This window comes from Gopherus flavomarginatus, chromosome 6, assembly GCF_025201925.1.
Source record: "Gopherus flavomarginatus isolate rGopFla2 chromosome 6, rGopFla2.mat.asm, whole genome shotgun sequence".
In the NCBI taxonomy this organism is placed as follows: Eukaryota; Metazoa; Chordata; order Testudines; family Testudinidae; genus Gopherus; species Gopherus flavomarginatus.
Genome location: NC_066622.1, coordinates 31,755,217 through 31,780,357, shown reverse-complemented (window position 1 = coordinate 31,780,357; position 25,141 = coordinate 31,755,217). Strand labels below are relative to the sequence as shown.

General features: G+C 51.7%; 2 protein-coding genes across 5 annotated transcripts in view; both read right to left on the bottom strand.

The window, feature by feature from the left end:
* Positions 1–14,238, bottom strand: part of LOC127053831 (phospholipase A and acyltransferase 2-like) — a 38,951-nt gene extending 24,713 nt beyond the window's left edge. The window contains exons 1-4 of the mRNA XM_050959148.1: positions 14,199–14,238; positions 13,334–13,468; positions 12,112–12,390; positions 8,959–9,306 (exon numbers count right to left, since the gene is read on the bottom strand). Of these exons, the coding sequence (XP_050815105.1) occupies positions 9,200–9,306; positions 12,112–12,390; positions 13,334–13,468; positions 14,199–14,238 (561 nt within the window). The 3' untranslated portion in view covers positions 8,959–9,199. The remainder of the gene's footprint in view (positions 1–8,958; positions 9,307–12,111; positions 12,391–13,333; positions 13,469–14,198) is intronic.
* Positions 14,239–17,523: 3,285 nt separating this feature from the next.
* Positions 17,524–25,114, bottom strand: LOC127054561 (phospholipase A and acyltransferase 3-like). 4 transcript variants are annotated; one of them, XM_050960808.1, is made up of 6 exons: positions 23,609–25,114; positions 21,929–22,054; positions 20,725–20,849; positions 19,055–19,157; positions 18,487–18,755; positions 17,524–17,822 (listed from the first exon to the last, which is right to left on the bottom strand). In XM_050960808.1, the coding sequence occupies exons 2-6, from the start codon at positions 22,029–22,031 to the stop codon at positions 17,721–17,723; spliced, it is 702 nt and encodes a 233-aa protein (XP_050816765.1). In that variant the 5' UTR covers positions 22,032–22,054; positions 23,609–25,114; the 3' UTR covers positions 17,524–17,720. The 4 variants fall into 4 exon arrangements, with proteins under 4 accessions (XP_050816765.1, XP_050816767.1, XP_050816768.1 ...); XM_050960810.1 differs by lacking the exon at positions 23,609–25,114 and adding an exon at positions 20,967–21,045 and having other exon boundaries at positions 21,929–22,027; XM_050960811.1 differs by lacking the exon at positions 23,609–25,114 and adding an exon at positions 20,967–21,070 and having other exon boundaries at positions 21,929–22,019.
* Between the last annotated feature and the right edge of the window lie 27 nt (positions 25,115–25,141).

Below are 25,141 nucleotides of genomic sequence, written 5' to 3'. Positions count from 1 at the left end.
TGCAGGCTGTGTGTGTCCTAAACTGGCAGCCACAAGGAGCAGAAGGTTTCTGGGGCCCCCCAGGGTATATTACAAGCAGTGACACAGCCTTTCGCTGGTCTGAATTGTGCCCCACAATGAGACACGCACCCCATGATCAAGTCATCACTTGATCCGCCTTTAGAGACGGTGAACAGATTGCGCGGCCGAGGTCTCTCACTGTTAGGTATTTTCTCCAGCCCTCAAATCATTTCTCTGGCTCTTTTCTGCACCCGCTCCAATTTGTCAACGTCCTTTTTAAAATACGCATCCCAGAACTGAACGCAACTTTCCAGCGTGGGTCTCTCCAAGGCCATATTCAGAGATAAAACCACCACCTTGCTCCTACTCACTGCCCCCCGGTTATGTATCCAAGGTACCGACATCCAACACAAACTGCATACCTACCATCCAGGTATTGTTAGGGAAAATTAGTTACATCAGAAATACAGAATCCAGACGCTGAGGCTAGTGAGAAAGTCACTTACAGTGGAGAGAAGCATTTCTATGGTTTATATTATGGTAACGACCAGAGGGCCTCACTACGATAAGGACCCTCACCGTGCTGAATGCTGCACAGGCCCTGACTGGGATCAGGGCTGTATTGTGCCAGGCGTGCTGTGTTTGTTTTGTCTATTTAGATTGTAAACTCTTCAGGGCAGGGGCCGGCTGTGATGATTTGGGCAATCTGTATGTATGGCTTAAGGCTTCTGTTTGACAGGGGGCATTCTGTGCGTGTGTCTGTGTCAGGGTTCTTTACCGTCTCTGTTGTCCTGTGACCTCCCATTGGGCTGAAACCCCCACGGCTGGTGGCAAAGGTCTGGAAAGGGAGCACCACTGGCTAAGTGTGCAACCTTTGAAACAGAACTACTCTAAACATCCGGCTAGCTCTGATTCAGCTGACCTGGTTTATCAGGGTGAGGTTGCCTGGCAATAACGTCACCTGACTGTGGGCTGGAATCACCTGGACAGATTGACAAGGATGTCACCTGACGGAGGGACTGGGAGGTTATAAAGAAGCTGATCTAGCAGTGGGTGTTGGCCCTCTTTGCCAGCTCAAGCACAGAGAAGCTGTGGCAGGAGGCTGCTGAGGTGGAGGAAGTGGAAACCCCGCCTACCTGACCTCAGAGGGTGCCTCAAGGGAAGGGTGAGCTAGTGAGGGGGTTTGTTGTTTTCTGTATATTTCTTATACAGCTAAGTGAGGCACGTACTGCTGTAGATTCTTAGGCACAGTGTCTCTGTGTGTTATGCTACACTCACCACATACCCTGTGAGAGTGGAACTGTGACCCACAATGCTCAGTTCTGGGGGTGCAGGGACATGGTGTGTTTATGCTATGAGGGAGTCTGAGGAGTCAGCTGATTCCAGGAGCTGCAGCCCTCAGCAGGAGATATTAGAGGGTCTGCCCCAGACAGTGTGCACAGGGACCCCAAGACTGGGGCAATGTCGACTCTGTCCAGACTCCAGAGGCTTAAAACACCTGGGGATCCACAGCAAGCTGGTGAGGGGCTGAGAAGGGGCACTCAACTAGAGCTGTGACACTGGAATAATGGGGCCCCAACCTCCTTTGGGGGCTGGGCAGTACCCAGAGCAATGGGGCCAGAATCCTTACAGGGGCTTCTAGAGAGCAGGTGCAGTCTGAACCATTGAGGCTGCAGCCAGTGTTAATTCCAGGACTCCAGCTGCCCTGGGGCATCTCATGACTGTGGGGACACCAGGAGGGCTAACCTGGGATGACAAGGGGTGACCTTTTCAAAAGCACCTAAGTCCCATTGACCTTCAACAGTGCTTAGGTTCATCATTCACTTAAGGTCAAATTTTCAAAAGTACCTATGTTATTTAGGGAGGTCAGATAGTCCAAAGGTCAGATCGCCCAACTCCTTTCCCCTTAGGGTTCGGCCCGTACACCCGGACCTGGGATCCTTTGCACCTGGATGTGGGATTCCCTCACATCCTTCCTCCCACCAGATCAGCCCCGGCCCCTGGACCTGGGATTCCCTCCCTCCACCCTGGGGCTCAGCACATCACGTAGGCTCACAAAGAAGCAACCAAAATCTTCCAAGATTCCAAGTTCTATCCCAGCAGCACCCCCTGTGACCCAAATGGACCAAGATCATCTCCCTTCACTCAGGAAAGCCCCATCCTTAAAGCCCCCTGAACTCCCCAGCTAACCCATCTGTGACGGGTTCGGTCACAGAGACCCCCTTGGGACTGTCACCTGATGTGCTGAAATTACTTCTGAGCACCTTTCCACTCCCAGCTTGGGACTTCAGAACCCTGTCTTGTTGAGCCAGACACGCTAGTCTGCTGCAACACAGATCCAGGTCTGGCCCGCACCCCCAAAGCTGCAGACTTTAACCAAAAACTGCTCAGCAAGTCACCTATCTAAAGCACCCAATAGGATTCAAACCCCAAATAAATCCATTTTACTCTGTATAAAGCTTATACAGGGTAAACTCATGAATTAGCGGCCCTCTATAACACTGACAGAGAGATATGCACAGTTGTTTGCTCCCCCAGGTATTAATCACTTACTCTGGGTTTATTAACAAACAAATGTGATTTTATTAAGTATAAAAAGTAGGATTCAAGTGGTTTCAAGTAATAACAGAGAGGACAAAGTAAATTACCCAGCAAAATAAAACAAAACACACTAGACAGGGGAAAAAGGGAAGAGGTGTTGCCTTATATATTAAAAATGTACACACTTGGACTGAGGTAGAGATGGACATAGGAGACAGAAGTGTTGAGAGTCTCTGGGTTAGGATAAAAGGGGTAAAAAACAAGGGTGATGTTGTGCTAGGAGTCTACTACAGGCCACCTAACCAAGTGGAAGAGGTGGATGAGGCTTTTTTCAAACAACTAACAAAATCATCCAAAGCCCAAGATTTGGTGGTGATGGGAGACTTCAACTATCCAGATATATGTTGGGAAAATAACACCGCGGGGCACAGACTATTCAATAAGTTCCTGGACTGCATTGCAGACAACTTTTTACTTCAGAAGGTTGAGAAAGCTACTAGGGGGGAAGCTGTTCTAGACTTGATCTTAACAAATAGGGAGAAACTCGTTGAGAATTTGAAAGTAGAAGGAAGCTTGGGTGAAAGTGATCATGAAATCATAGAGTTTGCAATTCTAAGGAAGGGTAGAAGGGAGTACAGCAAAATAGAGACAATGGATTTCAGGAAGGCGGATTTTGGTAAGCTCAGAGAGCTGATAGGTAAGGTCCCACGGGAATCAAGATTGATGGGAAAAACAACTGAGGAGAGTTGGCAGTTTTTTCAAAGGGACACTATTAAGGGCCCAAAAGCAAGCTATTCTGATGGGTAGGAAAGATAGAAAATGTGGCAAAAGACCACCTTGGCTTAACCACGAGATCTTGCATGACCTACAAAATAAAAAGGAGTCACATAAAAAATGGAAACTAGGTCAGATTACAAAGGTTGAATATAGGCAAACAACACATGAATGCAGGGGCAAGATTAGAAAGGCAAAGGCATAAAATGAGCTCAAACTAGCTATGGGAATAAAGGGAAACAAGAAGACTTTTTATCAATACATTAGAAGCAAGAGGAAGACCAAGGACAGGGTAGGCCCACTGCTCAGTGAGGAGGGAGAAACAGTAACAAGAAACTTGGAAATGGCAAAGATGCTTAATGACTTCTTTGTTCTGGTCTTCACTGAGAAGTCTGAAGGAATGTCTACCATAGTGAATGCTTATGGGAAGGGGGTAGGTTTAGAAGATAAAATAAAAAAAGAGCAAGTTAAAAATCACTTAGAAAAGTTAGATGCCTGCAAGTCACCAGGGCCTGATGAAATGCATACTAGAATACTCAAGGAGTTAATAGAGGAGGTATCTGAGCCTCTAGCTATGATCTTTGGAAAGTCATGGGAGACGGGAGAGATTCCAGAAGACTGGAAAAGGGCAAATATAGTGCCCATCTATAAAAAGGAAATAAAAACAACCCAGGAAACTACAGACCAGTTAGTTTAACTTCTGTGCCAGGGAAGATAATGGAGCAAGTAATTAAAGAAATCATCTGCAAACACTTGGAAGGTGGTAAGGTGATAGGGAATAGCCAGCATGGATTTGTAAAGAACAAATCGTGTTAAACCAATCTGATACCTCTCTTTGATAGGATAACGAGTCTTGTGGATAAGGGAGAAGCGGTGGATGTGGTATACCTAGACTTTAGTAAGGCATTTGATACGGTCTCGCATGATATGCTTATCGATAAACTAGACAAATACAATTTAGATGGGGCTACTATAAGGTGGGTGCATAACTGGCTGGATAAGCGTACTCAGAGTAGTTATTAATGGCTCCCTATCCTGCTGGAAAGGTATAACAAGTGGGGTTCCACAGGGGTCTGTTTTGGGACCGGCTCTGTTCAATATCTTCATCAACGACTTAGATGTTGGCATAGAAAGTATGCTTATTAAGTTTGCAGATGAAACCAAACTGGGAGGGATTGCAACTGCTTTGGAGGACAGGGTCAAAATTCAAAATGATCTGGACAAATTGGAGAAATGGTCCGAGGTAAACCGGATGAAGTTCAATAAAGACAAATGCAAAGTGCTCCACTTAGGAAGGAACAATCAGTTTCACACATACAGAATGGGAAGAGACTGTCTAGGAAGGAGTATGGCAGAAAGAGATCTAGGGGTCATAGGGACCACAAGCTAAATATGAGTCAACAGTGTGATACTGTTGCAAAAAAAGGAAACGTGATTCTGGGATGCATTAACAGGTGTGTTGTAAACAAGACACGAGAAGTCATTCTTCCGCTCTACTCTGCGCTGGTTAGGCCTCAACTGGAGTATTGTGTCCAGTTCTGGGCACCGCATTTCAAGAAAGTTGTGGAGAAATTGGAGAGGGTCCAGAGAAGAGCAACAAGAATGATTAAAGGTCTTGAGAACATGACCTATGAAGGAAGGCTGAAAGAATTGGGTTTATTTAGTTTGGAAAAGAGAAGACTGAGAGGGGACATGATAGCAGTTTTCAAGTATCTAAAAGGGTGTCATCAGGAGGAGGGAGAAAACTTGTTCACCTTAGCCTCTAATGATAGAACAAGAAGCAATGGGCTTAAACTGCAGCAAGGGAGATTTAGGTTGAACATTAGGAAAAAGTTCCTAACTGTCAGGGTAGTTAAACACTGGAATAAATTGCCTAGGGAGGTTGTGGAATCTCCATCTCTGGAGATATTTAAGAGTAGGTTAGATAAATGTCTATCAGGGATGGTCTAGACAGTATTTGGTCCTGCCATGAGGGCAGGGGACTGGACTCGATGACCTCTCGAGGTCCCTTCCAGTCCTAGAGTCTATGAATCTATGAAAAATTCTAAGCTTAATACATTTAAGAAACTGAATACAGGTAAATCTCACCCTCAGAGATGTTCCAATATGCTTCTTTCACAGACTAGACTCCTTCCTAGTCTGGGCCCAGTCCTTTCCCCGGTACAGTCCTTGTTAGTTCCAGCTCAGGTGGTAACGAAGGGATTTCTCATGACTGGCAGCCCCCTTTGATGTATTCCATCCCCTTTTATAGCTTTGGCACAAGGCGGGAATCCTTTGTCTGTCTCTGGGTTCCCACTCTTCCTGCTAAATGAAAAAGTACCAGGTTTAAAATGGATTCCAGCATCATGTGACAGGTTCACATATCCTGTGAAACTTCATTACTCACTGGCTGACACCCACATACACAGGAAAGCTTACACATAAACAGAGCCATTTACAACCAATTGTCCTGGTTAATGGGAGCCATCAAGATTCTAAACCACCATTAATGGCCACACTTTGCACAGTTACAATAGGACTTCAGAGTAATACTTCATATTTCTCACTTCAGATACAAGAATGATACATTCATACAAATAGGATGAACACAGTAGATTAGAAGCTTTGCAATGATACCTCACGAGAGACCTTTTGCATAAAATATATTCCAGTTACATTATATTTACACTCATAAGCATACTTCCATAAACATATGGAGTGCAACGTCACAACGTCCAGCTCCACACACCGGGGGATGAGTTTTCCTTTCAACTTTGCCATTTTTCCCTTGCTTATTACATTGGTTGCTGTTTACTAAATTGTATTAGCTTTGAACTGTATGTAATGATCAGTGGGGTCAGGGAAGTATCCAGTGCAGAAAGCCTGGTGAGTGGCCAGGGAGGGGAACGCCACTGGATCTGTGACAGGGGCACCAGCTGCAAACCTGCCTCATCAAGGGGCTTGGCTGGCTTGGGGGGGCAGGGAACAGAGGGTGAGGCCTTTCCCCTCTAGTGTGCACCAGATCCAGTCCAGTGTGAGGCTGGGAGACTGGCTGCCTGCCTCACCAGGGACCAAGGTCTGGAATGTATTTTCCTTCCATATCTGATGACTTAGCCAATTGACATTTCCTGCTCAGATTCTAACAAGTCACATGGTTTCAGGGAAGAATCAGCTAAGGGAACTAAAAGTGAGATACTGACCTTATATGCGGGCTCTGGTTTCAGAGTGGCTCAGGCTGTGGGTGGGTCAAATGCTAGTGGGTGCTGAATCCAATCTGGCCCCAGGGTGGGGAACTGACTAGCTCAGAGGGAGAGTGAATGGGATCTGGGCCCTTTCTTCTCTAGCGGGGTACCAGCTCCAATCCAACCTGAAGTTGGATGGAGGGTTGGTTCAGGGATTTGGGGAATGGGATACAGGGTCTTTCCCTTCTCAAGGGTGGCAGCTCCAATCCAGTTCTAGGGTGGGGGGACTGGCTGGCTGGCTCAGTGGGTTGGGAAATGGGCTATGAGTTATTCCTTTGCTAGGGCAGTGGGTCTGATCCATGCCTAGCTAGTTAATGGTACTTCTTGGATGCTTAAAGTTAAGTATGCACTTAAATAATTTGCTTGATTGGGGGCCCTGCTGGGGTCTCCCTTCAGTAAGACAGAGCTCAGGAGCACACACAGGAATGGCCCTGACTGAGCAATCAGAGAACTAACTGGAATTTTCAGTAATTATGCTGATGGGAGTTCTAGCATTGTCAGCCCCAAATCATCACATTCAAAACCATGGAGTCAGCTTCCCCCACCCAAGCTCAGGAGACTTGTGAATTCTTTTTAACAAATACAACCATTGGGGTTCATTGTGTTTGCCATCTGGTGTCATGGTGCTCATGGTTAAAGCCCTTTTCTACACAAAGGAGGGATAGAAACCTTTTGAAAGATGAGATTCCCTCATACTCATATGACTCCAGGAGCTGGAGCTTGAAGAAAAGCAACAAATATCACAAGACAATATTGCTGATCTGGGGCTTCTCAGGTACGTTTGTTAAACACACCTGTGCTTAACACCTTTAGAGAGTGGTCGTACCTAAGTGTCAGGCATGTGAGCAATGCTTTTATTGCTTTGACAACATGTGGTTCAGCATGACCCAGACAATCTGTGAATGCTGGTGCAAGCTTGTAGATCTGCTGCAGAATCTCTCTGGCCAGATTTATACACACGCTCATCAAGAACGCCCCACATATCCAAAACCACTAGTTGCTTTAACATTCACGTTGCTAAAGTGGAGAGGTTGTAGAGAAGAGCCACAAAAATTATTTGAGGGCTGGAAAAAATGGCTGCCAGTGAGAGCTTTATAACATTCAATCAGTTTAGCTTCAGCTGAGAAGTGATTTGATTACTTTCAGTGCAGAACTGATTGTTCCTTCCTAAGTGGAGCACTTTGCATTTGTCTTTATTGAACTTCATCCGGTTCACCTCAGACCATTTCTCCAATTTATCCAGATCATTTTGAATTTTGACCCTGTCCTCCAAAGCAGTTGCAATCCCTCCCAGTTTGGTTTCGTCTGCAAACTTAATAAGCATACTTTCTATGCCAATATCTAAGTCCTTGATTAAGATATTGAACAGAGCCGGTCCCAAAACAGACCCCTGTGGAACCCCACTTGTTATACCTTTCCAGCAGGATTGGGAGCCATTAATAACTACTCTGAGTACGCTTATCCAGCCAGTTACGCACCCACCTTATAGTAGCCCCATCTAAATTGTATTTGCCTAGTTTATCAATAAGGATATCATGCGAGACCGTAACAATTGTCTTACTAAAGTCTAGGTATATCACATCCACCACTTCTCCCTTATCCACAAGACTTGTTATCCTATCAAAGAGAGGTATCAGATTGGTTTGACACGATTTGTTCTTTACAATCCATGCTGGCTATTCCCTATCACCTTACCACCTTCCAAGTGTTTGCAGATGATTTCTTTAATTACTTGCTCCATTATCTTCCCTGGCACAGAAGTTAAACTAACTGGTTTAACTCACTAGCTGTGAGCCTTGAGCCGGGCATGCGGCTGCGAGCACTGACTCCGACCCTAGTGTGAGGCTGCAAGCCCCGACCCCGGGCTGTTAGCCTTAACCCCGACCCCTGTGCCGGGCTGCGAGCCCCAACCACAGGCTGTTAGCCTTCACCCTGACCCGTGTGGAGCTGCGGGGCTATGAGCCCTGACTGCTGCGCCTGGCTGTGTGCTCCAACCCCGACAGGGACACGCGGCTGCGAGCCCCGACCCTTGCGCCAGGCTGCGAGCCCCAACCCTGACCCCATTGTGCAGCTGTGAGGCGAGCCCCGACCCCGACCCCTACCCTGGGCTGCGAGCCCCGACCCTGACCCCAGTTTGCAGCTGTGAGGTGAGCCCCGACCCCACACAGTTCATGATGCACTATGATGCACACCTTATAAGTATTAGTTGATTTTGTACACGGATCTTATGATTAAAATAAATAAACATTCTATTATCATTATTATTATTGTTGTTTATGTATTTTATTTTGTTTTTAACCAAGTAACTATATGGAGGGGGAACGGCACAATTTTATATTCTTGCCTCAGGTGCAAAAATAGCTAGTTACTGTTCTGATTACTTTGTATAAGTATCTTCATGAGGGGAGAAAATCCCAGGCACTTAAAGGGCTCTTTAACCTAGCAGAGAAAGGCAGGACAAGACCTAATGGCTGGAAGTCAAAGCCAGACACATTCCAATTAGAAATAAGGCACCAATGTTTCACAGTGCCAGTGATTAACCATTAGAACAAATCCCAAGGGCAGTGATCCCAAAGGAGAAAGCAGGTGAGAAGCTAAGCCAGCTAGTAAAGATCAGCTCCCACGGATCTTGCTCTGGTCTTTGGCCCAGGCCAACGTTTGCATTATTCATCCTCCTGCTTGTTGTCAGAGAGCAATGAGCCAATGAATGTAGCAACTGCCACAAGGACTCTTACGCCCACGATCCCCACCACCCCTGCAACCATGGCATCTCGGACCTGCAAAGCACAGAAAAGACCTGGTCAGGAGGCCCTGGATACCTCAGGGGGGTTAAACGCAGCAGTAAATGGCACAAGAACCACATTAGAGCATCCGATCTCCACAGTTCAGTGGAGACAGCATAACTGTGGTTCAGGAGTTGTGCTGAGTCTCTGGTCCCCTTTGTTCTATTCCGGGCTCTACTCCTGGCCCTGGGCAAGTCCCTCCCCTGTTCTGGGCCTCCCTTCCCATCCTTTGTCTAGTTGGATTGTAAACTCATCAGGGCAGGGACTGTCTCTCGCTGTGTGTCTGAAGGAATTCTTGCTCTTGTTGCTCAAGAGCATTTCTTGAGCATACATAAGGCCAAAGTAAAGTAGTGTCTATGGGATAAAAATGCAAAGACCGTGGATGGGATGGCTTTTTTAGCTGATGCCTTTGAACAAACTCAGGCGTCTACTGGGGGCAGGCCGCAGAAAGAGGGGTTTAAAACTGGTAGGAAGCGAGGATCCCATTTTATCCCTAGCAAGAAGGAGAGTGGCTGAGAGGCTGAGTACTCACCTCCTCAAGACCATTCCTCTAACCCTCATCCTAAATCTGTAAAAACAGAAGCGCTGAAAAGGTGCTATAGGTGTAATTCCACTGATCACCTAAGGAATAAATACCCTGTGCTAGAAGAAAGCAGGCAACCAGTAGCTCATGTTAATTCTGCTGTCCTCAACACAGAAACCCCCCAACCACCACCACCCGAGGCAACTGAAACCTATCGTATTGGTTTTGTGAGATTGGCTTCTGCAGAACCAGATATGAAGCGTGTTAAGATTGTCCAAATTAATGGCAGGGAGTACTTGGAGCAGAGGGATACAGGGGCCCAGATCTCTCTGGTTAAGCAGAGTGTGGTCCCAAAGGCCAGTATGTTACCGGCCAAACAGCAAAGATTGTGGGGGTGGGCGAAAGCAGATTTCTCGTACCACTCGCTAAAATCCATGTGGTGTGGGAAGGTTTGGAAAGTGTTTTGATTGTGGGGGTAATGGAACACTTCCTAGTTGGCCTGCTTCTTGGTAATGATTTTTTCTGTGTAGCTCAGGTTAAAGTATTTGCCTGCAGCAGGAGGGAGTTTTATGTCAAGACACCTCCCCCCCGCCACCCAGGGAAAGGATAAGGTCTCAGGAACTGCTAAGAGAATGGGAGAGTCTCCTTGATTCTTCTTCAGCAGGGGGAAGCCACATGCTTCCAGGTGGGAGCAGGGCCAGCTCCAGGCACCAGCTTATCAAGCAGGTGCTTGGGGCGGCCACTCTGGAGAAGGGCGGCAGGTCCAGGTATTTGGCGGCAATTCGGCGGCAGGTCCCTCACTCCCGGTCAGAGCGAAGGACCTCCCGCTGAATTGCCACAGATCGCGATCGCAGGGTTTTTTTGTTGTTTTTTTTGCGCGCGTGCGCTGTTTGGAGCGGCAAAACCCCTGGACCCAGCCCTGGGTGGGAGGTTGGTTTGAGACCAGCTCCTGCCTTGCAGCTGGAGGCAACACCACGTCAGGAAGGGATGGGAGTGTAATGCCTGCTAGGGAGAGACTTGTCCAGGTTGTTAGCTGCAGCAAGTTGCAGCTGAACCAGAGATAGACTCCGCTCTAGGGAGCATAGAGAAATGTGTCCCAGAGGAGAGCCCAGAGAAAGGGGAGAGAATCTCAGAAACTACTGAGGTGGGTGAGGGTTCCTTTAACTCAGTGACACAGGGAAGCCGGGTGCTTCCAAGTATGGGAGGGGCTGAGACTAGCTCCTTTCCAGCAAAAGGCAACACGCCCTCAGGCGCAGGGGCAGGAAAGGTGTTGTCAGTGATTGAGGAAACCGTCCCAGTTGTTAGCTGGCAGAGTTTTGCAGATGAATAAGGGACAGACCCCTTCCTAGGGAGCACAAAGAAATGTGTCTTAGAGTATTAGATAAGTTCATGGAAGATAGGTCCACCAATGGCTACTAGCCAAGATGGTCAGGGATGCAACCCCATGCTCTGAGGGTCCTTAAACCTCCAACCACCAGAAGCTAGGACTTGATAACTGCCCTGCTCTGTTCTTTCCCTCTGAAGCATTTGGCACTCTCCACTGTCAGAGAAAGAAACTAGGGAAGGAGTAGTGGGAGTACAGGAATATCTCCTCACTGGTCACTTGGGAGAGGATGCACAGGACCAAATGGCTAAGTCAGCATCTGTGCACCCAGGCAATCAGCCTGTGACTCAGGTTTTCAGAGGGAACTGTGTAATTGACCTCCTGGAAGGGAGCAGTCTAACTTCTCAGGGACAGAGAAAGGGTTGGTGGATGGTACCCCAGTCCAGGTCCTAGTTTTTCAGGATGTTATTTCTGATAAGTTTTTGGAAAGTAACCCTATCTCTTTAAATCCAGATGCAGCTCCAACACCTGTGATAGAAGAGGAATTGAGACCAGAAAATTGTCAGGTAGTAGTTTGTGAGAATGCAAATTACCTGACTGACAGGAGTCGGGAGGGGGGGGTCACCAGGACAGGCTGATGAGGGTGTCACTGAACAGAGGGACCAACTAGTAGATTGGCTTCTTTATAACCTCCCAGTTGTCCACAAGGGAGGACTAAGCCAGGGCTTTGACAGTTGCTGCACAGCTCAGGGAGCACATCCCCATTATATGGATTACAGCAGCAGCTACACATTGAGATCAAGGTCCTGTTGTGCCGGGCGCTGCCCAGACCCTGAGTGAGATCGGGACCCAATGTGCCGGGCGCTGCCCAGACCCTGACCAAGTAGGTGTGGCTGGCTTACATCAAGCCCACCCTTCAGGAAGGCAAGCACGTGTGAGGGGCACCTGCACGTAGCTGGTCACACATGGGCTGGCCATAGTGCAGTTTGGTGACAAAGTGCTCACAGTTCTCACTGGTGACGCTGTACTGCATCTTCTGGCCCACCAGAGACTCGTCCTCCATGAGGATCTTGCTGACAGGCAGCGGCGAGCACCTCCCATCATACTTGTTGTTGACTCGGTACCAGTCACCACCAGCAATGTCCCGGAGACGCTCCCTCTTCACTACGGCTAGGTTGGTCAGCACGGACATGATGCTGGAGGAGCCAGCTCCTGCATACTCACCTGGGGGTGCCAATTGTCCATCTGAGCTAACCATCCAGATACCACTATCTATCTATCCCATCCGTACACCCTCTCTAGCCAGCCAATCTTCATACATTCCTCTCTATCCACCCATCCATCCCCCCTCCACACCCCTGTCTATCCATTGTTATATGTTCCTATCTAACCACATCTGTTCATCTATACAGCTCCATATACCCCCTCTAGCTATCCATCCATCCCCAGACACACCCCTCTGTCTATCCATCCACCCTACCACATACCTACCCTCCCTCCCTCTCTCAGATTTCCCATAGCTCCTACCCCAGGCAGATCTGTCCCCATCACTGGGTTGGCACACGGCTCCATGAGAGTACTGTTTAGTTCTAGCAGTTGGCATTGGGTTCCTGACATCTTGCTAATGCAGGAGCCAGACTGGCATTGGGTTCCCCTCGCCCATGTCACAGGATTGACAAGCCTTGCCCCTGAAGGCAGTGGCTGGGAGTGTGACCCATGCATACGGGTCAGACCTGGGGCTGGGGGGCATGACGGGGCCATCCGGGCATCACTCAGGTTGCAGTGGACAGAGGCACAGGCTGATGTTTTCAGAAGCAACTAGGGATTTTTAGGGGCATCTCAATGTGTGGGGATGCCTAGCCTGAGACACCTCATCCATCCCAGTATCCTTCATCCCCATCCCTGTCTCCCCATGTCCCTCAACCTGCTGCTCGACTTGCTGGGGCTCAGAAACTCAGGCAGCCCCAGCAAATAGAGGCACCCCCAATGACTCATGATAATCCAGGCCAGATTTCCTGCTGGATCACAGTGCACGTACCCCCGTCTGCTATGGAGCCCCCTGCCCCCACCACTCCGGCCTCAAATGCCCAGCACCTCTACCCTGCCCAGACCAATCCCCGCCCCTAGGATCAGTAGCCCTCCTCCCTCATTGAGGGCCATTCCTTACTGGGCAGGGCCAGGTGGATGATGTAACCATTTCCTACATAGAGGGCCCAGTGCTGGTATCCAAAGCGCGAAATCTCAATCAGGTCCCCAGGGTTTGGTTCCTCCTGCAGGAGTGAGAGCCAAGTGAAACTGAATGCTCAGAGGAAGCCCCGATAGCACCCCCAGACTGGCTGCCCCTGAACCCTCTAACCCTCCAGATGCCCCACAAACCCCCTCACTGACTCCCCCTGCTCCCAGTTAATCCCCCCACTGCATCCCCTTGTCCCCTGCTGTCTGCTAATGCCCCTTGGCTCCCCCACCCCGGCTAATCCCCCCACCAGCTTCCCCTACCCCCGTTAACCCCCACTGGCTCCCCTTACTACCGATAACTCCTAGCTCCCACTGCTAATCCTCCAGCTCCCCTGCTAACACCCTCATCTCTCACTTTCCCTCTATCCCGCTGGTGCCTCCCATCCCTCTGTTAAACCCACTCTTCTCTTCCCTGCTAATCTCTCCCACCAGCTCCCCCTGTGCCCCACCAACCACCCTCCACTGGTCCCCACCCCACCACAGGAATCCAGGTCAGGCAGAGGAGGCTGTGAGAGCAGGGGAGAACTTCCATCTGACACCAATCAGCTTCCCCCAAGCCAGGGGCATGGGCTTCTCTCTCCGCCCTCAGGAGACACCTGGCATCAGCACTAGCTCCCCAGAGACTCTAAGTCGCTGTCCAGCGGGAGGCCCCCAGCGACCAGCTCCCTGCAGCTCTTATAGGAAACTCCTGCCCAGAGCAGCCAGCCCAGGCATTGAGCCAAGGTCACATTAAGGAGATGTCCATGCCGCAGCTGGCAGCGTTCCTCCAGGCCTGGGGGTAACTGATACACGCTAACTTCTCTCCAGCGAGCGGGCTAGAAATAGCAACGTGGCCATTGCAGCATGAGCAGCGTCTCAGGTTAGCACCTGCCTCCAAGCCCGCCTGACATCCTGGGGCTTTGCTTGGGTGGCCAGCCTGAGTCACTGCCCGGGCCGCAAGATCCACCCTGCTAGTTTTAGCACAGGTTCTCAAGCAGAGCTAGTGCATGTCAGGCTCCCCACTAACATCCCGCAGGCAGTGGTTCTCAACCAGGGATACGTGTACCCCAGAGCTCTCCTGGGAGGGGGAGGTGGGATGGTAATGCAGCTAGATCATTGCCTAGTTTTATAACAAGCGACACAAAAACTACTGGCACCGTCAGTGCAAACTAAAATGTCATACAGACAATGACTTGTTTATACTGCCCACTCCGCAAGGGCCCCCACAAAGCTACGTTACAGGCCTCAGCCGGGGTTGGCGGAGCTGAAGCCCAAGCCCCCCCGCCCCTCCACCAGGAGCTGGAATCAGACTCCTGAAAGGAGAACAGTTGTCTGGAAAAGTTGAGAACAGCTGCCCAAGGGGACCCAGAGCCTTGGCAGCAATTTGGCCATGGCTTTGTGCACGAGGCTACTCACAGACAGCGGGTCATCTCCACAGCGTCCGGACGGCTGAGTGAGTTTCTTCTAGCCTCTGGTCTCCTCTCTGCCCTGTGATTTCACTTTTGGTTTCCTTTGGCATTGGAGAACCAGTGTCTGCGGGACGGTGCTTAATCAGCATCATAGAGCCAACTAAAGGAACCAGATTGTGACTCTGCTAGTTAAAAAAAAGTGTGTCCCTAATTCATGTTAGCTGTCACACGGTAGTGATGATAAGGCAGTTTGTAGCTCTCACATGAGTTAGTTCAGAGGTGGGCAAACTGCAGCCCAGGGGCCACAGCTGGCCCACAGGATTGTTATGCCCAGCCTTTGAGCTCCCGCAGGGCTGGCCCACAACATTTTGGCACCTGAGGCAGGGAGCTCAAATGACGCCCCCATTCCTCTCGCTTGGGCCAAAATTTTGAAAGCTCTCAATCCTGCCTTCTTCCTGTTCTACTCCTTTCATGGTACTGCTCTGCTACCTACCCCAATAAAGGAGAACCAACAGCTTAAAATGCCTTGTTTGTGACTGGGGTGTTTGTTGGGGGTCACCTGCTAACATTAACCAAGGCTGGTAAGACAAGCACGTGTCTGTGATAACTGCAGGCAGGCTGTTGAGTCAAAGTGATTGAATCCGAACTGCACAGCTTAGAGAACAGGGAGTGGCGGCTGCAGGCTGTTGTCCCTTACACAGGCGGCCACAAGGAAAAGCAGCTTTCTGGAGCCCCCAAGGGATTATTAAAAGCAGTGACACAGCCTCTCGCTGGTCTGAATTGTGCCCCACAATGGGACACACACCCCATGATCAAGTCATCACTTGATCCGCCTTTAGACACAGTGAACAGATTGCGCTGCCAAGGTCTCTCACTGTTAGGTATTTTCTCCAGCCCTCAAATCATTTCTCTGGCTCTTTTCTGCACCAGCTCTAATTTTTCAATGTCCTCTTTAAGATATGCACCCCAGAACTGAATGCAGCTTTCCAGCGTGGGTCTCTCCAAGGCCATATTCAGAGATAAAACCACCGCCTCACTCCTACTCACTGCTTCCCGGTTATGTACCCAAGGTACTGACATCCAACACAAACTGCATACCTACCATCCAGGTGATGTTAGGGAAAATTAGTTACATTAGCAATACAGAATCCAGACTCTGAGGCTAGTGAGAAAGTCACTCACACTGAAGAGAAGCATTTCTATGGTTTATATTATGGTAATGACCAGAGGGCCTGACCACAGTAAGGGCCCTCACCATGCTGAATGCTGCACAGGCCCTGACTGGGATCAGGGCTGTATTGTGCCAGGCGTGCTGTGCTCGTTTTGTCTACTTAGATCGTAAACTCTTTAGGGCAGGGGCCGGCTGTGATGATTCGGGGTATCTGTACGTATGGATTAAGGCTTCTGTTTGACAGGGGGGCATTCTGTGCATGTGTCTGTGTCAAGGTTCTTTACCGTCTCTGTTATCCTATGACCTCCCATTGGGCTGAAACCCCCATGGCTGGTGGCAAAGGGCTGGTAAGGAAGCACCACTGGCTAAGTGTGCAACCTTTGAAACAGAACTGCTCTAAACATTGGGCTAGCTCTGACTCAGCTGATCTGGTTTATCAGGGTGAGGTTGCCTAGCAACAACATCACCTGGCTCTGGGCTGGAATCACCTGGACAGGCTGACAAGGATGTCACCTGACAGAGGGACTGAGAGGTTATAAAATCTAGCAGTGGGCATTGGCCCTTTTTGCCAGCTCAAGCACAGAGAAGCGAGAGTGGAACTGACCCACAATGCTCAGTTCTGGGGGTGCTGGGACATGGTGTGTTTACGTTATGGGGGAGTCTGAGGAGTCAGCTGATTCCAGGAGCAGCAGCCCTCAGCAGGAGATATTAGAGGGTCTGCCCCAGACAGTGTGCACAGGGACCCCAAGACTGGGGCAATGTCGACTCTGTCCAGACTCCAGAGGCTTAAAATACCTGGGGACCCACAGCAAGCTGGTGAGGGACTAAGAGGGGGCGCTCAGCTAGAGCTGTGACACTGGAATAATGGGGCCCCGATCTCCTTTGGGGGCTGGGCAGCACCCAGAGCAATGGGGCCAGAATCCTTACGGGGGCTTCTAGAGAGCAGGTGCAGTCTGAACCATTGAGGCTGCAGCCAGTGTTAATTCCAGGACTTCAGCTGACCTGGGGCATCTCATGGCTCTGAGGACACCAGGAAGGCTAACCTGGGATGACAAGGGGTGACCTTTTCAAAAGCACCTAAGTCCCATTGTCTTCCAACAGGACTTGGGCTCATAATTCACTTATGGTCAAATTCTCAAAAGCATCTATGTTATTTAGGGAGGTCAGATAGTCCAAAGGTCAGATCCCCTGCCCCTTACCCCTCACGGTCGGCTCCTACACTCGGACCTGAGCTCCCCTGCACCTGGACATGGGATTCCCTCGCATCCTTCCTTCCACCAGCTCAGCCCCTACCCCTGGACCCAGGATTCCCTCCCTCCACCCTGAGGCTCGGCACATCATGTAGGCTCACAAAGAAGCAACCAAGATCTCTAAGACGTTCTGTCCCAGCAGCTCCCCCTGTGACCCAAATGGACAGAGATCAGCTCCCCGCACCCTTAGAGCCCCCTGAACTCCCCACAAACTCATCCAGCTCCACACATAGTGCCCCTACTGGGCAGAAAGACCCCAACATATGCGGGCTCCCCCACTTGGTTGAATCGACAACACAGGCCACAACCCAACTGACTTTGTACCAATCTCCTGGTTTTATTCTTGTGCTGGTGCCGGCAAGGGGGTGGGGAGAGTGTTCACCCCAAAGAGGACAGAGCAACACATATGAAGCTTCCACCCCACCCCCCAAAACGGCTGCAAAGTCTCTTCTGCTTGGATCAAAAAAAACACCAAAAAACCCCCAAACCCGTCTGATCCACTCAAGTCCGTTACTGGTTCTGGCGTCTTCTCCTTTGGACTGCAACCCCAAGGAGGCCCAGAGCAGCCAGCCCCAGCCCAGCGACGCTCACCCCCACCAGGACATCCCGCACCTATAGGACAAGAGAGAAGTGGATCAGGAAGTGGGGACAGACAGGCCGAGGAAGGATGGCAATGGGAGGCAGTGGGGCCTAGTGGTTAGAGCACATGACTGGGAGTCAGGACCCCAGAGTTCTATTCCCAGCTCTGTTGGGTGAGTCACTTCCCCCTGTTCTGTCCCTCACTTTCCCCATCTGTAAAATGGGGGTGATGATACTGACCTGCTTTGTAAAGCACATTGAGCTCTGCAAATGAAAGGTGCCTAGAAGAGTGAGGGATGACGACTGCAGAGCAGTAGGGGCCTGCAGAGCTGTCTGGACCAATTACACCAAGTTATACTGGATGCTAAATTGCTCCAGTGCAGAGCAAGGAGGGACCAGTATCTGCTCCACGCAGTGTGGGATCCTGATCTCAGCCCTGGGCCCCTCAATCCCAAATGCCCCGCATCCCAGCATCCCTTGCCTCTTACCCCCTGAAGTTAAGGTCATTACAAATGTGGAAACAGGCAGAGAGAGGAGGAAGTGAGTGGCCCAGGGATGCTCAGGATGATGAGCAGAGAATCCAAAAGGCCTGACTCACAGGTCTTCCTGCTCTAACCACTAGACCCCTCTCCCCTCCAAGAGGTTGGGGGGAGAACCCAGGAGTCCTGTCAGGATGACAGGGGGCCAGCCCCAGCACCTGGTCACTCTTGGCCACGCCATATCTCAGCTCTGTGACGAAGTGCTCGCAGTTCTCACTGGTGACTCTGTAAAGCATCTCCTGGCCCACCAGCTGCTCGGCGGCCTGCACAATCTTCCCCGCCGGCAGCGGGGGGAATTTCCTGTCATGCTTGTTGTTGACCCGATAGCGGTGCCTCCCCACCACATCCAGGAGACGCTCCTTCTTCACCATGGCCTTGTTGGTCAGTGTGGACATCAGGCTGGCAAAGCCCGCCCCGGGTATCTCACCTTGGGATGAGAGACCAACACTGTGAAGAGTGGCTGGGAATGGAACCCAGGAATGCCAATTCCCACCCCCACTCCCCGCTCTAACCACTAGGCCCCACTCTCATCCCAGAACTGGGGATACAGCACAGATATCCTGACTTCCAGCCCCCCTGCTCTAACCGTTAAGTCCCCTTCCCCCCATTCTATTCCTTTCTCAAGTCATCCTGCTTCATCGAGCACAGTGGCAGCACTTTGCACTGGTGTGAACAGGGGCATAAGGGGGCTGGGCAATGGCGAACTAGGCCCATCTGCTGCCTTACTGGGGGGTGCCAGGTGAACAACGTAGCCGTCCCCCACATAGATGACCCAGTGCTGGTATCCAAAGCGGAAGATCTCAATCAAGTCCCCCAGTTCTAGCTCCGCCTGCAGGGGAGGAAAAGAGGGAGGGATGTTAGAGTCAGGCCTGGCACAGGTGCACGATATGGAGGGATGTCCTGCATGATTCACACAAGGGTTCAGTCACACAATGCAAAGGATAGTGGGTGTGCGGCCAGACTGTTGAAATGGTGACAAAATTCAGGCAGTCTGAAAACGTGCCAGTCAGTGCAAAGAGCAACACCACCATGTGGGCACGCTGGGGCAAGGAGATATTAGACCACAGGGAACCCCATAAAGCGGCTTCCGGACGCTGTAAAGGGATACCACCCAATTCCCATCCACTACTCTGCGTTCTCTTCAGAGCAGCGTGGCCTAGCGGGTAGAGCAGTGGATTGGGATCAGGAGACCTAAACTCTATTCCCAGTTTCATTGCTGGCCTGTGGGGTGACCCTGGGTGAGTCACGTCCCTGCTCCGTGCCTCAGTTTCCTCATCTGTATAATGGGGCTGATGATATTGACCTCCTTTGCAAAGCACTCAGAGCTATGGATGAAATGCACTGTGCAAGAGCTAGGTGGTCTTATATCAGTATTACATCAGCCTCGTTGGGGGGAATATTGTGCCTTTTCTCCTTTTCCAACACGTTGGATCAAAGCTTCCAGGCTGGAGCAGCCGCCGTTCCCAGCCACTGGAGCCCGGCTCCCCAACCGGAGCCTCCTAGCAGTGGGAGAGAGAGACACAATGGGCTAAAGTGCTGAGGTTGGAGAAATGCCAGAAAGCCGAGGAAAAAGGGAAAAAAATGCACAAGTGCAGCAAAATGAGAGCCGGCGGGCCCCGGGCTGCATGACACGTGGCAAGGCCATTCCAGCCCCAGCTTGAACTGCAGGGCGGGGTGGTGCCAAATCAGCCACTGATCTAACCTTTCTCGAGACCTTTCCACTGCGCATCTTTCCTGTTCCAGGTCTAGCTGCCATCCAGACTCAGGGAGTCGCTGGTCACTTTCCAGGGGAAGCTGGGTGGTCTAGTGGGGAGTTAACTGGCTAAGACTCAAGACACCTGGTTCCTAGCCCCAGCTTTGCCATGAACAGGTCTCTGACTTTGTTTCCCCTCCTTTGTCTGTTTTGACTGTAAACTCCTGGGGGCAGAGGCAGTCTCTCAGTTGGGAGCCTGAGCAGAGCCTAATCCTAATCTCAGTCCTGAATGAGATCAGGAGCCAGGCACTGCAGAGACCCACCACTGAGATCAAGGCCCCCATTGTGTGCCAGGCAGGGTGCAGACCTCAGCAGAGATCAGGGTTCTGTACATCACAACAGAGACGCAGGGAGGAGAGGGGAAGGTACAGGGGGAAGTACAGAAAGACCCATTGATTTGACAGGGCAGGCACCCAGGCGCTACAGTGCTGGGCAGCAGGATAAAACCCAAAGCTCAATAGATAGCTAGGGCCCAATTAATTATGAACGATTAGTAGTCCTGCTTATTCCTACTGTGGTAGCATCCAGGAACCCCAGGCACACAGCTGGATCCAGGGTGCCGGGCACTGCACAGACACACAGTGAGAGGATGGCGGGCGCGGCACATTCTTGCCTGGGCCCCATTTGCGCCTACAATGCTCACAATGGCAGGGAATGTTTTCAAGGTGCCGCGGGCCTCTGTTTTCGGGCTTCTTTTCATCTCATCGTCTGCAGGCCTTAGGGTCTCCAAGGCAGACTGCGCAGAGCCACAGCTCACTGCAGAAGCATCTACAGAGAGAGAGACAGGGTGCTGAGGCCGGGCTGCGGCCCATGGGTGAAGGGAGCTGGGTGGGGGCTCAGCCTGCTTCCTAGCCATGACAGGCGAGTGCATCACAATGGGTTTACCTTGGTGGCAGGTCACGGGACTGAATGGTCCACGCAGGCTGCTGCCTGCCCCAGATCTCACTGCTGTAGGGGAAGACACCTGCAAGGCAGATTCAGGGAAGCCCCTAGCAGCAGGGTTAGGACAGTTCGGCCAGATCCCCAGTCATCCAAGCAGATCACCCCCTGGTAATGGGAGCTGGGATAAATAAATGTAATTTCTCCTGGCTTCCTAGAGCTTGGAGAATAGCCACACCCTCAGTCTACCCTCTGGGAGCCCAGTGGGGATTGGATCCCAGGGCAGGGGGTGCAGGGCATTGGGAGCCCCGGGGGAGTGAATCCCTGCTATTGAGGGGAGTGCTGAGAGCCAAGGAAAGAGTAAAGGAGGGACCTGTACTCTCCCTCCTTTATTTGGCTGAGGCAGCTGATCCCTGACACGCTGGGATACAGCCACACCTTGGATGAGGGGAGTGTCTCCCATGGTCTCCACTGTATATACCTGGTCTGGTTCTCAGCTGTGGGGCAGGAATGGAGAGGACACAGATGAGGCTTTAAGTCCCCTCTACACTCCCCATATTCTTACCCCCCCAACTTCCTAGTGTAAGGTAGAGCAGCCCTGAGGCTGCTATACTTTACACCTGGCTTCCTAGAGCTTGGAGAATAGCCACACCCTCAGTCTACCCTCTACAATAGGGGGGCAGGGGCTCATCAAGAGTCCAAAAAGCAGTGACATGCTAGCCAAGGGGGTGTTTCTTGGGGGATCATTTCCACTTCCTCCATTTACACTGCCAGAGTGGGCGATGGAAGCCATCAGAGCCCTCATTGTGCAGCTCTTTGAGCCCATGGGGAGACTCCTGGCTGGTTCCCCCCCTCCTACTTTGTGCCTCATATCACCAGTCACACACATGGGACACAGGATTGCACAAGTGAGGGAGTGGGGAATCAGGCTACACCCATCCCCCTCTGCACCTCCCACTGCTACTTACCCAAGGGTGCCGGTGTCACACACACTCCAGGCAGCGCTTCACGCTCGCTCTGTCCCAGTGTGCACAGGGGCCTGGGGAGAATCTGTCTTTCTATCGGCTCCATGAGCCCCAGACACTTTCCCCTGCCTGGTGTGAAAGAGGAGAGAACAGTGACCCTAATAACCAACCGCCAGCCCAGCCACCAGCTCAGCTCTGGCACTACCACCTGATGAGGCACCTATTTCCAGGCTGCAGCCAGCAGCCCCAGCCTGTTCCCAGCAAGGATGGAGAACTCCCAGGTTGAGTACCTGTTGCGGGGGATGGAGATGATCTTTCCCCAGGCAGCGAGTTCACTAATGGGCGAGGGGCCTGAGAGGAGCAGGTGCTGGGAGCCCAGTGGGGATTGGATCCCAGGGCAGGGGGTGCAGGGCATTGGGAGCCCCGGGGGAGTGAATCCCTGCTACTGAGGGGAGTGCTGAGAGCCAAGGAAAGATCTGGTCAGGGGAAGGGGGGAGCAAATCCCAGAGGAAATGGGGAGGGGAGTCTCTGAGAGCCTCGGGGGAGTAGATCCAAGGGACAGAAAGAGCGCTAGGAGCCCAGGAGTGAGTGTGTGTGTTGTGGGGGTGGGGGGAATGCTGGTGGGCGGGAGCCCATCCAAGGAATGGAAGAGCACTGGGAGCCCAGGGGCAGTGGGGTGCTGGGAGCCTCGGGAGGAGCAGATCCAAGGGAAGAGCACGAGGTGCCCAGGAGTGTGTGCGTGAGGGCGGAGGGGAATGCTGGGGAGCATATCCAAGGGATGGAAAAGCTCTAGGAGCCCAGGAGAGTGTGTGTGTGTGTCAGGGGGAATGCTGGGGTGGGGGAGCACGTCCAAGGATGGAAGAGCACTGGGAGCCCAGGAGTGGGGCGGGGGAATGCTGGTGGGGGGGGGGGAGAGTACGTCCAAGGATGGAAGAGCACTAGGAGCCCAGGAGTGGGGGGGAGGGGAAATGCTGGTGTGGGGGGAGCACGTCCAAGGGATGGAAGAGCACTGGAAGCCCAGGCGTGAAGGGGGGGGATGCTGGTGGGGGAGTATGCCCAAGGGGTGGAAGAGCACTGGGAGCCCAGGAGTGAGGGGGTGGAATGCTGGGGGGGGGGGGTAGCACGTCCAAGGATGGAAGAGCACTGGGAGCCCAGGAGTGAAGGTGGGGGGCATGCTGGTGGAGTGGAGCATGTCCAAGGGATGGAAGAGCACTGGGAGCCCAGGAGTGGGGGGGGAGGGAATGCTGGTTGTGGGGAGAGCACGTCCAAGGGATGGAAGAGCAGTGGGAGCCCAGGAGTGGGGGGGGGGGAATGCTGGTGGGGGGGAGCACGTCCAAGGGATGGAAGAGCAGTGGGAGCCCATGAGTGGAGGAGGGAATGCTGGTGGGGGGGAGCACGTCCAAGGGATGGAAGAGCAGTGGGAGCCCATGAGTGGGGGGGAATGCTGGGGGGGGAGCACGTCCAAGGGATCGAAGAGCACTGGGAGCCCAGGACTGGGGGGGGGGATGCTGATGGGGGGGGCACGTCCAAGGGATGGAAGAGCACTGGGAGCCCAGGGACAGCAGATCCAAGGGATGAGGAGGCGCTGGGAGCCGGGGGAAGGTAGGTCTCAGGGCAGCAGGGGCTGGTACCGGGGTGAGGGGACGGGTCACAGGCACGTTCTCAGCCAAGCCCCCTACAAACCTCTCCTCCGGGGCGCGCGGCAGCGGGTCCCGGGCCCAGCGCTCTGCTCCCAGGATGCGTCATGAGGCCAAGGGGAGCGAACGCGGCCGGGCTCCAGCTCCGGCCTCCAGCTTGTCAGCAGCGCAGGGCGTGAGTCAAACTGTCTCCTCCCAGCACGGCGCTGGGACCAGCTGATCCGGTGCCTTGGCCCTGCTCCAGGCTGTGGGAGGGAACAGGGGAGCCGGCTGCCCCCCACCCCACCCCGGAACCAATCACGAGACGCGTTAGTCAGACACAAGTCATGGGGCAACCTGGTGAGGCTCAGGTCTGGGTCAGACTAGAAAATGCTCCCAGGTCCCATCTGGATTTAAATTCCAGGAATGCAACGCCAGGCTCACACTGCAGAGCTGTGAAGGACAGGGACACCAGGAGCAAAGGAACCCCCCACCCTGTTCCTGTGATGGGGTAAAATTGTTATTCTAATCACCCTTCAGGCATTGAGGGGAAAAGGAGCAGCAGAGAGTCCAGGAAAAGCCAGTCTGGGCTTCACTGTTCATTTTTACCTGGATGGTGCCCAGCTACTATGGTGATGGGCAGCCATAGCCCCCCTGCATACACTGAATTCATGGACTGACACCCACATTGCTTGATTCCTGCATTTTTCAGGCCAGAAGATCTAGCCTGACTTCCTGGACAGCACAGGTCAAAGAACCTCACCAAGGGATTCCTACTCATAGCTTTTAAATAACTCGTGTCGCGATTCAAACACTCCATGAGATGGAAAATCCACCATGTCCCAAAAGACACCAATGGTTAACCACAGATAATCTTTTTATTAAAAAAATCTTATTTCTAGCCTGAATTTGTCTTACTTCAGCTTCTGGATCTGCTTATAATACCAATCCCTAGATCATGTCAAGCACTTTCCATCCAAAGATTTCAAAGCACTTTACTCAGGTCAGTCTCATTACTCCCATTTTGCACATGGAAAAATGGGGAGACAGTGACTTAACCAAGCTCACCCAGCAGGCTAGTGGCAAAACATGGCCTAGAAAGCAGATTTCCTGCCTCCCAGTCCAGCACTCTATCCACTAGGCCATATTGCTCCCCTGTGCCTCAGTGGCCCCATCTGTAAAATGGGAACGGGACATTCCGCCTCACAGGGTGCCAAGAAGATAAAATCTACAGCTTATGAGGTGCTCGGCTGCTATTGTATGGATAGAAGCAAGCATTAGCTTGACACAGTAGCCTGACCATGCTGCACCCCTGCTGAAGGAAGTAACACAAAGCTGGTGGCCTGACAGGCCGAATGGAAACTGAAAGACATTGCAGAGCCGAGAATTGAAGGGGCCTGGCTTTATTGCGGCACTCTCAGAGAACAGTGGCTTTTCTTTTAACATCTGTAGAAAGCACTCCTTCCCCTCCACAAAAAAAAATAAAGCTTTTCATGCAACCAGTTTGAAGCCACATGTAATTCTTACACTGGGAGAGGAATTTTCCAAAGCTAGCACCACGGGGGAAAATCCGACCACATATCAGCCATTCACCCCAAAA